At 36.9% G+C, this 15,564-nt stretch overlaps 1 protein-coding gene across 4 annotated transcripts in view; it reads right to left on the bottom strand.

Annotated features, from left to right (window-relative positions):
- Positions 1-1,090: 1,090 nt before the first annotated feature.
- CLOCK (clock circadian regulator) overlaps positions 1,091-15,564 on the bottom strand; it is a 55,395-nt gene continuing 40,921 nt past the window's right edge. For 3 of the 4 annotated variants that reach the window (XM_032224246.1, XM_032224245.1, XM_032224247.1), the window contains 10 exons: positions 15,389-15,536; positions 15,041-15,116; positions 13,847-13,988; positions 13,502-13,602; positions 12,617-12,706; positions 11,958-12,116; positions 9,545-9,751; positions 8,018-8,223; positions 6,572-6,848; positions 1,091-5,255 (listed from right to left, as the gene is read on the bottom strand). In XM_032224246.1, coding sequence (XP_032080137.1) covers positions 5,079-5,255; positions 6,572-6,848; positions 8,018-8,223; positions 9,545-9,751; positions 11,958-12,116; positions 12,617-12,706; positions 13,502-13,602; positions 13,847-13,988; positions 15,041-15,116; positions 15,389-15,536 — 1,583 coding nt within the window. In that variant the 3' untranslated portion in view covers positions 1,091-5,078. The remainder of the gene's footprint in view (positions 5,256-6,571; positions 6,849-8,017; positions 8,224-9,544; positions 9,752-11,957; positions 12,117-12,616; positions 12,707-13,501; positions 13,603-13,846; positions 13,989-15,040; positions 15,117-15,388; positions 15,537-15,564) is intronic. The other variant, XM_032224248.1, reaches the window with a different exon arrangement.

Genomic DNA, 15,564 nt, shown 5'->3' with positions numbered 1-15,564 from the left:
TTTGACAATAGTCTACATTCTGACCCCACCCCTTTCTTCTGCAAACAGTCCATTGCCTAAATAAATTGTATTTCAAAATGAGATTTCCCCTCCCACCCCCCAATAAAGTGCTTATATTTGCGCACATTTTAGCCTACCTAATTTAATTTCATACTCAAGTATTACAGGAGAGCGATCACCACTTGCAGAAACAAAAGATCTGTGGCATTTCAGAGAGAAAAAAAGCAATTTTGACTTGCCAATCTACCTGGGTGCATCATTATTTTATATTTTAGGTGCTGGTCTGCTTGGCAAGACTCTTCCCACTTAAAAATGCTTTTATTATTTTGCATCCCACCCTAAGTGCAGTTACCACCACCTCTTGGCCGTCTCAGGGACTCTAGCCACAGTGGTTAACAAGGATTACCTTTTTCAACCGGTTGTTAGGCAACTAACATGGTTTTATCTGACAGCTTTGGACTCACGTGGATGGTCAGTCTTTTTTATTCTTGTCAGTTGACAGCAGGCAGGAAGCCTACAGATTGTGACAGTCTGGAATAATTCATTGCACCAGCAAGTAAACTTCTACATAAAAATAATGGAAGGCAAATGGAGAGTGCTGACTATAGAAATATAGTGTGTGTGTGTGTGTGTGTATATGTATATATATATGTATGTATATATATATATATATATATATATATATATATATATATATATATATATATATATTATATTATATTATATATGTATGTATGTATGTATGTATGTATGTATGTATGTATGTATGTATGTATGTATACACACATATGTTTTCATAGATTTTCACGGGTGTAGGTATGCTGGTCTTGTTATATTGGGGTCTTTTCCCATGTAAGATTGAGATTGTTTTGGCCGAAACAATTTGGTCTCGCCGAAACGTTGTCAAGACAATCTCAATCTTACACGGGAAAAGACCCGAATACAACAAGACCTGTGTGTGTGTGTGTGTGTGTGTGTGTGTGTGTGTATGTAAGCCCCAATTATGGGAGGAAGCTAACTGCTTCCATCATCTGTCAATCGGCTCGTCACAAGAGTCCATCACGACAGAAACCCAATATTTTTACTGTTGCCTTTGTTATATTTGTCTTTTTTTTATTTGTGCTGATAAATTATATATATATATATATATACACACACATACGATTCCCTCTAGAATTCCTAGAAGCTCATCTTGGAGTCTTCCTTTCCCTCCCAACCCCACAAACGTAAGCAAACCTAAACTCCCTTTCAGCAGCACCTTCTCAGGCTTCCTATCCCTTGTTCAACTATTCAACCGTTGCTTCTACGCAGAGGTTGGCATCTTGCCACACCCAGGAACCCACTCGAAACCTCTCTGCAACTGCACTGCTGGGATTCAGTGGCAAAATGACCTGATTTTGCCAAAACAAGTTTTCCTTTCTTTTCTCCTCCCCCCCCCCCAAAAAAAAATAAAAAATAAGAATGGGAATGGAAGCAAAATGTTCCCATTCCCACCCTTCACACTACCTGACCACCCTGAAAAAGGGGCCAAAATTGCACTGCCAAGAACTGGCCACAAAACGAATACATTTTGGCACTGCCTTAGAGTTTGATTGTGGGAAGGGAAAGTGCCTCCCGGAGGTCTCCTGTTCCCACTTCCCACTCAAACGCTGCCCCTCCAAAGGCCGACATTCCTCCATGTCAACGGAAGGCCTCCTGCCGCTCTCCGGGAGGTCAGGAAGCTGTAGTGTGGTCCCTGACCCTGTACAGGTTGCCCACCCCTGCTTTAGGTTAAGTGCAATACCCACAACGTGAACTCCCAGCTCCTCGCGCCCACTCCGCCCACCCTGCCTTCCCCAGCAGAGACATTTGGCCATACTAAATTACAGATGGTGGAATAACCACGCTTACAAACAATTTCTGAGATTAAAAGTTAAAAGTGAGAAACACCAAGGCTATTAGTTATTAGCCTTGAGAAACTTAATGACAAACTTGTCATTAAGAGAAAAAGCTGGATCTTTTCACTATTTAGGGCACATTGATACTCCACAGAAGCAAAAGATCTTCAGACAAAGTCGTCAGCGAGAAAATAATCAGAAATGCCAACATACCTTCTAAAAATATTTTTGTTTCGTTGAAGTATATGTCTGGAGTGCTGTAGAAACAAAAAATCTTTAGTATTTGCTTTTTACTTTCTTACTACTTTTCTTCCATTAGCTCACCTTTTATATAACCTCCAAAAATACATGTCACATCTACTGATACTGTAGTTGCGTTCTTCCACAATAAAAAATTACAAAGGAAATCTATACCAAATAAACTGCCCATATTGCACTGCATTCTTAGGCTAAAACCCTGATCTATAAAGCAATTCCAAAGCCCTCCCAATTTTCTCATTTAATGCTATAATAATAATCTAAATAAGCTTCAAGCCCAACTAGACAATCATTTACTACATACAAAGGTTTTTGTTCAACACAGCCAGGCTTGGGATTACAACAAACAAGTTACGGCAGAACAGAATTATTTGCAATTAAATTCATAGAACTATTTCCACACTTCTTATGTATGTAGATAATAATGCTACGTAGTTTCCTATGTAAGCTACCCACTGGTTTCCAGTATTTGCCAAGAGGGAATAGGATTAATCCAATTCTTTGGTTCTTTGATTCTTTAAAAATAAATCTTAAAAAATTGATTACGGTACACACTATTAAAACTGTTGAATGATGCATGTGGGGCAGGGGGGAATTGGAACCATATAAGGCTACAGCAATGGGGGAAAAAACTTGAAGGAGCTGTTCACATATCACATTAAACCATATGCCTGCCTTAGTAACAAACATGCTCAAGCACATCTACCGATGCGGTCATAAATGTGGCTAGGGTCAACCCACATTGTGGGCAAGCCTAGCATCTTTCCCACAAAAACCAAGAAATAAAGCCACGAGTGGCATTTACACCAACGATGGCTTCATTCTCTGATTTCTTCAAGACAGATGAAAGCAGAATCTTGCATATGAATGTTATGCTCAATTTATCTACCACTTAGAAAATAGTCAGTAGATGTGCAAGGGCACATTTACAACTAAGATAAGCTGATAGTTTAGCATGGTACCTGAACAGCATCCAAATTAACCTTAGGATAAACATTTGGTATTTTCTACCAAGATGTCGCTTTGTCCAACCAGCACTACATTCTTTGCGGCTTTCACTATAACTTTGGTTACATTAATAAAGCTCCTCCTTATTACCCAATCTTTCTTGATTCAGACATTCCTGCACTTTTTTTTTCCCTTTTAGATACCCAATTAAGTCTCTTCAAACTTATTTTGCTCTGCAGACGTGGATTTTAAAACTAGTACCATAAAATATATTAAAACATTTTTTAAAAATCTGTACAGAATTTCAGTTGGATCTTTTTATTATCTTTATGAAGTGAATTTGTCATCTGAAGTCTTAATGCCATGTTTATCCCTTTATGTCTTATTTAGGTATTCCACCTCATTTCAGATAACTCAATTTAAATTGCTTTACAGGTTAGTTGTGTTGTTACTCACATATATGTTTTGGCATAAATTTAGAAAAAAATTAGGTGCATAATTTCAAACTGTGGAATGTGAGTAATTGCACTGCAGCTATCCCCTTACTGGATGGTTGAGGAAAGTGCAGCATTTTAAAAACATTTCAATTCTCAATTTGTACAGTTTTTAAAATACTTATATGTACAACTACAATAGAGACTTAGCTAGGAAGCATGTTTTGTTAGTGAACTAAAACTTCAAATATGATCATAAATTCAAGATAATGTAATTCAGTATGTTTAGCACTACTACCTGAATCAAAATCAAGGCACTGTGGAGGTTTTGTTATTTGTTCTGCTTCAAATGACCCTGAATTATCTCTGATTAAATAAAGGTTAACATTTTACAGGAGAATAAAAAGATTCCAACAAATTCCGAAATCACATTTCCCACGGCAGAGAAGTTAAAAAGTGCCTACAATTATTAAATTTAAATATATTTTGTGCAAATTATTCCTATATTTGAGTCATTTGTGAAAATCATGTTCATATTTTAAACCATATGCTTTACATAAATATGTATTATATCAAAAGACAGCTTTGGGGAATCACAATTCCAAACCATCAAAAACAGAGCAGTGCAAATTCCTATTTGTTTTCCAGAGGAAAAAAATATATTCATGAAATGATACATGACAAATGGTATTTATGAAATTGAATGCCTTGAACCCCCCCACAGCTCAAAGAGTCAATTATTTCATCAATAATTTAACTTGCAAAAATTTCCACAAACCTGAACACACTATCACCTCATGGAACAAACTGGACATTACACATAAACTACACACAGGAGATTGTGCCCACATTTACGGGTGAGAATAAATGACCATGCAGGTTACAGATTCCACGATGGAGGAGAAGACAAACAGGTATAAAACAGATGAAAACAGTAGTTTGAACATTTAGTGAAATTTTGGGGAAAAACATATTCAAACCAAGTTCCATGCATCATATAAAATATCCTGCTCTCTTGCTTTTTACCAGACATATACACAGTATTTTACAGTATCTGTACAATGAAGATAGATTCCATTCGATATTTTGAAAATATTTACTGTCCTGTAATATGAAAATAATAATAATAATAACAACTTTGCTTTGGAGCATAATTGCAGGGATACTTAAAATAGCTGTAGCAACAGCCTGTCCATCATAACACTTAATCTGAGCAAACTTAATTGTAAGTATCTTCTTTAGTCCACTGAACATTTTGACTTTGATCTGGACAAAGTAACTCATGGCCTTTGGAGAAAAGCCAAGCACAGAAACCACAGCAATTACATTCCTGGCAAGAGTCGGCCTGTCCCTTTCCCGTCATCTCTTCCAAGCTTTACACCTCCTGGAAATCCCCTCGCACGTTGTACAGTTTTCTTCAGCAGATACATTCCAGGCAGCTAAAAGGACTTCAATACTGCGCATTGCAAAATCTGCCGACTCCTGTCTCACCGTCTCCAGTGCAATTACAAACGGAGCACTTCCACTGCCAGTCTTGCTCCCAGGAGCAAAGCCCCCCACACTATTGGGGTGGCACTTTAGAAGCCTCTGTCATGCTGTCAGCTCTGTGTCGTGGCATTTGTGGTGGCTGTGGCTGAGACTGCTGGTGATGCGACTGGGCAAAAGTGCTTTGTTGGAGTGGGAAAGCAGCAGAGAGAATCAGTTGTGTCGACTGATTTCCATGAAGTAATCTGGATGTCTACAAATATATAAACGAGAAAGGGAGGTTAAGCTGCCAGAACAGAAGCAGGTTACCTAACAACATCACGTTATGATCCCATATTGTAACTGCAGCTTATTTATTATACAGAGGGAAAGGGGGAATTCCCTTTTTCTGATGTGTCCAAATAGGGTATATATATATATCCCACAATATCTATATATAATAGGAGCCCGTTTGGTCTAGTGGTTAAGGCACTAGGCTAGAAGCCAAGACACCAAGTTCCAGTCCTGCCTTAAGCATGAAAGCGAGCTGGGTGACTGGGCTATTCCCACTTTCTCAGACAAACTCACCTCACAGGGTTTTTGTTGTGGGGAAAATAGGAAGGAGTACTGGCTGTGTGTGTCTCTCTCTCTGTGCCCGCCCCCACTCTCACTCAGAGCACTAAACAAATGAGTTATATGCTATGTCACAAGCTATTTTTAAACATGTTTAGTTTTAAAATCAAGGTTGTATGTTTTCGCGAAACTTTAAATTTTTTGCTTTCTTCCTACTGCTATTAATAAGAACACGCGCTCTTCAATTCTGGGTTTTTCTTGCCTCTTTATATTGTAATTGGATCATAAATAAGTATTTACTCACGCCTCTTACTAGCAAAGGGAAGCATACATAGACATATGCAAGGAATTAAATATTGGCAAAAATAATAATAATTAAAAAAAAATTAAATGAAAGCAATAGTTCTAATTGTAAATCAGAAGAATGCCCGAGAGGTGCTCATTGCAGCCATTTGTTTTAGGGGAGAAATGCAATATATAAACCCAACCAAATCTCTTGCCTGAATATCTGACCTTAAAACTATTTAAAAATTCACCTTTCAAGAACAGAACCTGGTATTTTTGGCAATTCTTAATATATGCCCTGCATTATGTGTGTGTTGTGAATTTTAAACTATTTTTTTTTTTTACTTATTTTGCTTTTCTTTTTTCTTCTTTCGTTGTAAGCCGCCCGGAGTCCTCCGGGATTGGGCGGCCTATCAATTTAATAAATGAAATTATACACTTTGAAAGGTGCGTACTGTGCACCTAAGCACATAATACACAAGCACCAAAGTTGTAAATGCGCATGATCTGTCTGTGGGAGATGGTGCTACAAAGTTCTTTGAAAATATCTCTAATTTGGTGTGGGTTTTTTTTTCCTTTCTTTCAATCTTGGCATCTCTTAAGCTGTATGGGACTTCAACAGGTGGCTGGGGAATTCTTGAAGTCCACCTGTCACACCTTACTAAGGCTGAGAAACACTACTCTGGTTTAATTGACCTGGGGGTTCAGAGAGCTGGCTCCTTCTGGTTTCACCTGTAAAAACTGTTGAGGATGCTGAGTCAGCTGAGCCTGAGCTGGAGGTTGAACTGAAGCAAGTTGCTGCTGGGGCTGCTCCTGGTGCTGTTCTTGTTGCTGCTGCTGCGGCGGTATCGATAATGTCTGTAGTTGCTGCTGCTGTTGCTGTTGTGCAGCAAAAGTCGGATAAGCAGTCACCACCTGCCCCATAAACATGGTACTTGGTACCATTACTGTCCCACATGCTACAGGCGCAGTCACTAATTTTGTCACCAGCTGTTGGCCTTGGGAAAACCTGTGAAAGCAAATAAGTATCAGTTGTCTCTCCCAGGTATTCTAAATTGACTTAAGGTGAACTGTAGCGGCTTGGACTGCCAGGAAGTGTCACACAAAACAGCGGCCTTGTTGTGTTCCAACGGATCCAACATTTTGAGTGAGATCCTGCCTGATAGGTTTCTACTTTATCAGCAATTTTTTAATGCAACTAGTTTTACATGATTACATTTTCACTTAGCTAACTAAATTTTTAAAAGTTGATATGCTGAAGATATATACTGGCAGAATTATAAATCAATCTATTCACCAGCTAAGAGACATCAGCCTTTCCTGTTGGGAAGTGTTTGGTATCATGACCGAAAAGGCCTCTTCCCCCATCTTTATAGCCACATAATTTCAAGAAAGTCAATGTCAGGCATGAAGGCAACCTGTTACCATCACCAGATATGGCATCCCATTAGCTCAGTGTTTCTCAACCTTGGCAACTTGAAGATGTCCGGACTTCAACTCCCAGAATTCCCCAGCCAGCAAATGCTGGCTGGGGAATTCTGGGAGTTGAAGTCCGGTCATCTTCAAGTTGCCAAGGTTGAGAAACACCGCGTTAGCTGCTTTAACAAATCAGGAAGGACCGACCCGAAGCCACCACGTCTCCCAACATTCTGTCCCCAGAAATAATTTTTGTGCTTCCTCTGACCACAATTGTTGTCAGCATGGCCTTTTTTGTTTTTGTTTTGCCTTATTAGAAAAGGGACGGCACTTTGAGGGTGACAGCATAAAAACTCTAGGAAATCTTAAAATGAGCTTAATAAGCTTTCTAAAAATCCCAACCTTAAAGAAAGAACAAACAAGAAAAAAATATCCTATCTTTGCCTTCACGTATGACACTAATCTACCTCTGCTGCATCGTGACTTTACCCATGCTGGCTCTCCCTTTCCCAAGAAAAATTAAGTGCTGCAACAGCAGCAGAGCTCCAGAAGATTGTCCCCACGGTTAGTAGATAACATATCAAAATATCATATTCAAGTTGGTCTCTCTTAATTTATTAAACTAGTTCCCTCATTTAATCCTTCTAGTTTTCTCTTCACAATAAAGAAAACTTTTTCCAAGCAAAGTTTAAAGAGAACTATCATACATACTTAACCTTCCAATTCTGCTATCCAGAACAATCCTGCCAGAGTCACACTCACCTGATTTGCCTATCCTGAGCAAATGTGGTGATGGCAGCGTTCTGGTTATTGGTCTGCTGTAGATTTGAAGGAAGCTGGACTACATTTCCTGGAGCCGGCTGGGAAATTACCATAGTGTTGTATAATGGGGCTGATAGCGTGTTCTGGCCTTGGGTGCTTAGAGACGCCTGCTGACTATGTCCACTGAGAATGTTTTGTTGATTATGCTGCAGAAATAAAATATTTTGTCAGGACAATTATTCAGCTTCATTCAACAGAGGTGAACTATCACTATTCCAGTGGAAAGGAACAGTAGTCTACTGCCAATTACCTCCACTAGGCCAATAAGATCCCATAGATTAGGCCTCCTCCGAATTCCATCAGCCGGTCAATGTCGACTGGCAACTACCCGGAGGAGAGCCTTCTCGGTGGCTGCTCCGACCCTATGGAACGAACTCCCCGTGGAGATTCGTACCACCACCCTCCAGACCTTCCGCGTAGCCCTTAAAACCTGGCTGACCCGACAAGCCTGGGACTAAAGACTTCAACCCCACCCGAATAGTATGACTGTTGTGCTTTTTTTAACGATGTATTGTTTTCATGTGTATAACTTGTTTTGTCCTTCCCTCCCCCTGAATTGTGAGCCGCCCTGAGTCCCCTCAGGGAAAAGGGCGGCATACAAATAAAGTTAAGATAAGATAAGTTAAGATAAAGTGTTAACTATGAGCCAATTATAGTACTCATACAATATCCTTTTCTGAGTTTAGCTGTGACTATAAACATTATAGCACTAGAGATGTAGATCTTATGATGAAATTGCGTACAGCTAGGAATCCGATTTGGAAAAGAATAGGAATTAAAATAAGAGGAAAGCCTATTTCTGCACCTTTAATCAAAAGAATAAGAGATACTGTTTATTACACATTAAAGGATCAACGTAAGATACTTAACAGAAGGAGCAATTCACATTACTACATGCTCCCCATGCAATTCTCCAAAAATTGATTTTGGCTCATGAGTTACACTTTCCTGCCCTGTAAGTATTTCCTTATGCAAAGAAGTCAGTTTCTTCTTGAAGACATGTGCTAACAAAAGAAATGCCGCTCAGGAAGCACTCTGGTGACAAGATATCACACAGATGCAAGAGATGTTTGTGACACATAATTAGGGTATGGAGTACTTAGACTCCATATCCAGAAAGTTGCTTCAGAGCATGCAGAGACTCAAAGAGGATCAAATTCCATAATGGCAGATTTCAAGAAAAAAAAGTGGGCTGTTTTAAAGAGTTGCACAGATATGACAAAATTAATTCACCCCTATGCTCCAAATCGCTATTTTGCAACTGAATCTGAAACATTACCCAGTGTTTCTCAACCTTGGTGACTTTTAGATTGGGCGGACTTCAATTCCCAGAATTCCCCAGCCAACGTTGCTGGCTGGAGAATTCTGGGAGTTGAAGTCCACCCATTTAAAAGTCACCAAGGTTGAGAAACATTGCATTACACAACTCTGCAAAACGTCACCGTATAGCTGAATCCTATCTACTACCTGTGCTGTGGTACTTTGCAGAGATTGTTGCTGCATCATGTGCTGAGAACCAACATGTCCACTGTTCATGCCACCTTGGATCTGGTTAGTCTGAACAACCTGGCCTTGCATGCTTATTGGTGTGATCTGTTGAATAGTTGATGCGTTTCCAGAAGCTAGCTGTACAGACCCAAAGTTTAACCCCGGAGGAGATTGCTGCAAGAACATCTTTTGGAAGAAACATAGTCCGTATCAATGCTTAAAATACTACCAACAATTAAATGATCATCGCATGATTATTTTGTATAGTAACATTGTTTATGAGAAATTAATATACTTGGAAATAAGCCATTCAGTTCAACAGAGCTTGCTTTTAAGCAAACACATAAATCATAAAGTCCCTAGCGGCATATATTCTAAATCAGCATATCTTTCTACTTTTTTTTTTCAATTTTTCTAACCTGGTGTCCTCCAGATATATTGGCTATGTGCAATACATTTTAAGGGCAATACATTGAAGAAAGCTCTGGTAATTAATAGCAGAACATATAATAATATAACTATTAAGGAATATTTGTTAATAACCCCTACAAGTAGTCCTTGTTTAGCAACTTATTCATTTAGAGACTATTTGTAGTTACAACGGTGATGAAAATTAACTTTATGAGTAATCCTCGTTTTTCTGACATTTGCAGATCTGTAGAGCAATGAAAAGCTGAAATAAAATAGAAGACTTTCAGAGGAAGAAATGTCAGACTGAAAACGACACTGTCGTTTTCACCAATCATGGTGAAAAATAAAGAGATGGTAAATAGAACAGCTCTTTGGATAAAGGGAGGATGTGAAATTACCCAGAGGTACCCCAGACAGTTGTTCCTTGCAAGCAGACCACAAAGCTTAGGTTTTGAGCATTGGGATGTGAGTGAATAGCCATTTCACTCAAATTGCAGTTAGAGCCTTTAAAAGGACACTACTTTCTCATACTCACCTTTCTAATCAAATTTGGAAATTGCTGATTAACTATTTTTCAGCTACCAGAAGCCTTTGGCGTAATAAATATGAAAACTCTAGCTAAGCCTACCATTAATTCTTTAATGAAAGAATAACTACAAGCTTAAGAACTTTTAAATATTGAAATGAACAGAAAAAGATGAATTAAGATTTTGATTTAGAAAGTGATAAACTAAGAATCCAGATAAATCTGACGCAAGATGTTGGAATTAATTATAAGAATTCTTCCCATGTTCAAGTTGTTCTGAACATAAAAGAGATAAAGAATTTCAAAATTTGCACACTGGGGGGAACTAAAGGGGAAGAATACATAAACTATTACAACATTGGAAATACTGAAAATTACTATTGAAAAATGGAATCAGAAGTTAATATTGACAATGTAAGTAGCAATGTTGCTTCTATGGATAGATGCTATCCAAGTTATTTTGGAAGAAATGGCAAAAGAGGAACAAACCCACAAGATAGAGACAGATACAGAGTTGAAAATGAATTTACAAATGGCAGACTACAAGAAAAAATGGACATAGGGAAGAAATTGGCTGATGCTTCAACAATAAAAAAAAAGGAATTACAAATAATAAACCAAGGGAGTGATCGGGGTAATTATTTTATATTCTACAAAAGAGATTTGTTAAAACTTGAAAGAATCTAATGAGAAAGAGTTAAAAAGAAAGAAAAAGAAAGAAAGTTCTAGGACATTACTTGAATGGATTAAAAATTAAGACTGTTAGAAGTAAAAGAAAGAACTATAAAAATTGTTTCTTAATTAAGGTTAAAATAGTTAGGTTATTTCCTTAATGGACTGTACCTGCTACCACAACCAAAATGATAATGCTTTATGGGTTTATTTATAGATATGATATTGGATGAACAGATCCAATTGGTTGTAAATTAAGGGGAGGTGAAAAGTTAGTAAAATAGCTTATACTTGTGATGAAGATTGGTAATTACTTCTTTAGATATCACTTTTCTTTTTCTTTACTAAATTCTTACATTTCTTTCTTTTTTCCAATTTTTTCTTTTTAATCTGTTTACTTTTCTATTTTTTCTTTATGGTACTTTGCATTAATTTTTAACTATTTAATACATTTAAAACAAATAATTCGAAGTCATAAAATTGGGATGTCTCACTTAATGGTAAAGTTGCAGGTCGCAATTGTAGCTGCTAAATGAGGACTATCTTTAATGTTAATTATCCAATTAATTAATATAAATAGAATTGACTGTGCTATGTTTGTGAAAAGTTTTCTAAACAAATGGATTATCAAAATATTGATAGCTGTCTTTATCATGAAATTTTGTAAATAAAATACTACACTTCATCGTAGCCAATAGAAATATAAACACATTTTTTATTTGTTGAAATCAAATCTCATTTTTGCATACTATCTACATTCCTATCTAATTACTTCAAACTAACCTGGAGACCTTGTCCATGAACCATCTGGAGTTGTTCCTGAATTTTCCGTAGTTCCTCTTGCTGGCGATGGATGTTCGCTTCTATCATTCGTGTTCTTTGCTCCAATTGGTCCTTTAAGTGTTGCATAGCTCCTAATTGAGCAGAAAACTGAAGCATTGGCTACAAAGCAGAATTTTTTATAAAAGATCTGAATCAGTAATCAATATGTTATAAGAAAAGTATCCGACTATTACAAAAGCACCTGACCGTTAGCTATATACACATTGAAATCAATTTAATCAGCTAAAGTATTTACATAGCATAAAACAACCAAAAAATTTCCAACATAGAGAACAGTGACCTTTTAGAGAAACCTTAAAAGTAAACAGGGAGAAAATTTAAGTGAAGTACTTAAATTTTATGTTGCCTTAGCAACTGACAGCACCTGGCCAATCTTATCTGGACTGGCGACCCGAGTAGGATCAGGCAAGGTTAGTAGTTAGGAAGGAAGCCTTTCAGAGACCATAGATCACACTGGGCGTTTTAAAAAAAAGTTACTTCTCTCTAAGAACTGAATCTGATTCAGCTAAGATCTTTTAAATTCTGTGTTAAATTTTGCATTGTATCGTCGGTGCACAAAGTATCTATTTTTGCTTTTAACATTCAGATTGAGTTGCTACCTGAGACATGCTTTGCTGAAGTTGTAAAGTTGCAGGCTGGGTCATCATTGGTTGTGCCAGAGGCTGCCCAACGGATTGTGAATTTAAAGGCTGAAATTGAAAAATATACAGACATATTATAATTATTCAATTACAGTTCTTTCACACCTGATGAAAATAAAGCAACATTTTATTTTAATAGCACTGATATCAGGAAAATGTTTTTAAAAACCATTCTTTTTTGGGGGGGGGTTGTTTCTACAGACATAACTGAATAAAAACAAATCCTCCTATCCTGTAACAACAAGAATGAAACTGAGCCATGCAAAATCATTTAATGAAGTAAGACGGCTGCTTCTGATTTGCCTTAGTATAAATACTCATAAAAAATGTCAAATGTACATCTCACAGAGGCCAAAAGAAATCAAACATTCAAAGAAGAAACCTCAAAGATTTATCCCTGTGTTTCTCTCAGGGAATATAACAACTTTCTATAAACATCTTTTTCTTTGCACCTAATAATTATCTGACATGAAAGAGAAAATAGAAAAGTAATTTTAAAGAACACGAACATTACAACATTTATACCCAAACGGTTAAACTGAAAGACACCAACGTCAACTCACTAAAGTGAAATATATTAAAATCTAATTTCCGTTCAGATATGTTTTATTCTATATGTTTTGAACAGCCAGATGTACTGGGTGACATTAACAAAAAGGCTCTAAAAATGTACATAAAGAGCACAGGGGCAAAAAAAAAACCTAGATATCTGAAAGCTTCCAAAATGATTACATGTAAACTGGATGATGAGATAACCTTCTAGAATTCGCTTTTCTTCATTAAAAAAAAATGAAAGTAACATTTCTTAACTTTGGAGAAGTGGTGCTACTTCTAAAGAATTACCTGGCTACCAAGCGAAGATCTCCTTTGCGCAGACTTCTCATGTGCAGATAAATTTTGCCTTGGAGGAGTGCTGGTGTCCACTGTCATCTTCGTTGGTGTTGCTAGAGCAGCAGCCAATGAATATTGAAAGATAATTTTATTAATCATCATCCTAAAACAAATGCGCTTAGACAAATGCTTGGTCTTTCACTGGAAAATTATAAAGCTTTTAAAACTGAAAACAGATTTCAAATGTAATTACTTGTCCTTTGTTTTTTAAATCTCTTAGCTTCAAATAGAACATAACATAAAGAGGCTGTATAAATAAGTCAACCATAGAAAAATATTTCAATTCTCGACACTCACATGAAGGATCCGAAACTGCAGTATGAGAAGATTTCCTGGAACTCCTAGAGGAGGCAGAAGGTGTGGGGCTGCGATCAAATCTCTCCAATGCTTCTTTGAGACTCACTGTGTTTATATGATTGTCAGAACTAGAATCCTGACTCTGGGGAGGAAAATAAGGTTTTTCTAGCTTATCCAAAACAAAACAATAGGAAAAATCAGACTATGTTTTTAAATTAGGCAGATACAGACTTTCATAAGGGCAACAACATTCCAATGGCAGTCATCTACTCTCTCTATTCCAAATTATTCCAGTTTTGCATGCCATGAAGTAATGCGAATATTTTCCCACCCCAGCCATGGCTTACAATCTTTGTTGGCTTCCACATGTTTTCTTACAATCCGGTAAAAAAAGGGTGTAAAGCAGGCATGTCCAGCCCACGACCCATGTGCTGTGTGCACCCCAGAAAGCTAGCTTGCAGCCCCACAAGCTCATAAACCTTTACCATTAATATGTGCATTTATATCCATTAACTATATTGCATATTTTATATATGACCCAAGACAATTAACTCAATGTGGCCCAAGTAACCTAACCCAAAAGTTGGACCTGCCTAACTATATGACTATAAATGAAAAACTGGAAGGGTAAAGTGTGTGTGCATGTATATAAATGTGAGACAATATAAATGTTTGTGTAACTGAATCAGAGAGAGAAGGGAATAGAAATTCTTCAGGAAAGAAAGCTTTTTAGAAAGGAAGGTGTAGTAATTTTAGAAATGACCATGAGAACAAAGCAAATGTTTTGTTGTTATTTTACCCATATCATATTTTGCAAAATTTCCTGTGCTGTCGGAACCAAAAGTGCTGGAGATTCTTGTAAGGATAGTATGTTAAAGTTAGAAAATACTAATAGATGCATTGTAGAAATGGCATTTATACATTGTTCCACTACATAAAACAGTTATCTGAAATTTATCTTTTCTTCTTCTTTTTAAACCTAACAGAATATTATTAGAACCCTGAATATTTATTATTTCTGGCCTTATGAACATAACAAATAAATGTATTTATATAAGTACTCACATAATGTGAATGCATTTTTGGAGATTCAGTTTACTTTATAGATGCAAATTAATTTCAAACCATTTACCAGGTGAAAAGAACAATACATCAGTAAAAGGAATAAATATAAAGAAAGAGCAGAAAACGTACTTTCTCTGCTATAATCTCTGGCAGAGATTCTTCTATGCCAAGTTCACGCCGTCTTTCTGCTCGAACCTCAGCATAACTACAGATAATGAAAATATCAGGATGTTATCAAAATACAAAAGCATTTGCACCATTTAAGATATTAGACTTTTAGTTCTGTAGAGGTCTATACCAAAACCAAAAAATAATTATATTGCCAATTCAAAATTAATGTAATCACATGTTTGTCTTGACTAACTCAGATATTTTTCACTAGCCATTTCCCTGAAGCTTAGTTGAAATAGCAAAAATAGAATAGAAGTAGAAAACGGTTTTAAACAATTAAAGTAAAAAGTGATGCAGAGTTGTTACCTTACTACCGTGTGTGTACACACAATAAATTCTGGTCTAGAATTCCATTGATGGTAAGTGATATAGTAATGAGTCTGCAGCCAAATCCACTGCTGGCCTTTTGTGAGGAATCGGTAATAGCAGGATTTCCCTTTCCCATACTGCATTACTACAAGGTGAAACAACAAAGATGCCAA

This window comes from Thamnophis elegans, chromosome 9 (genome assembly GCF_009769535.1).
Source record: "Thamnophis elegans isolate rThaEle1 chromosome 9, rThaEle1.pri, whole genome shotgun sequence".
Lineage (NCBI taxonomy): Eukaryota > Metazoa > Chordata > Lepidosauria > Squamata > Colubridae > Thamnophis > Thamnophis elegans.
This window is presented reverse-complemented; position numbering and strand designations above follow the sequence as displayed.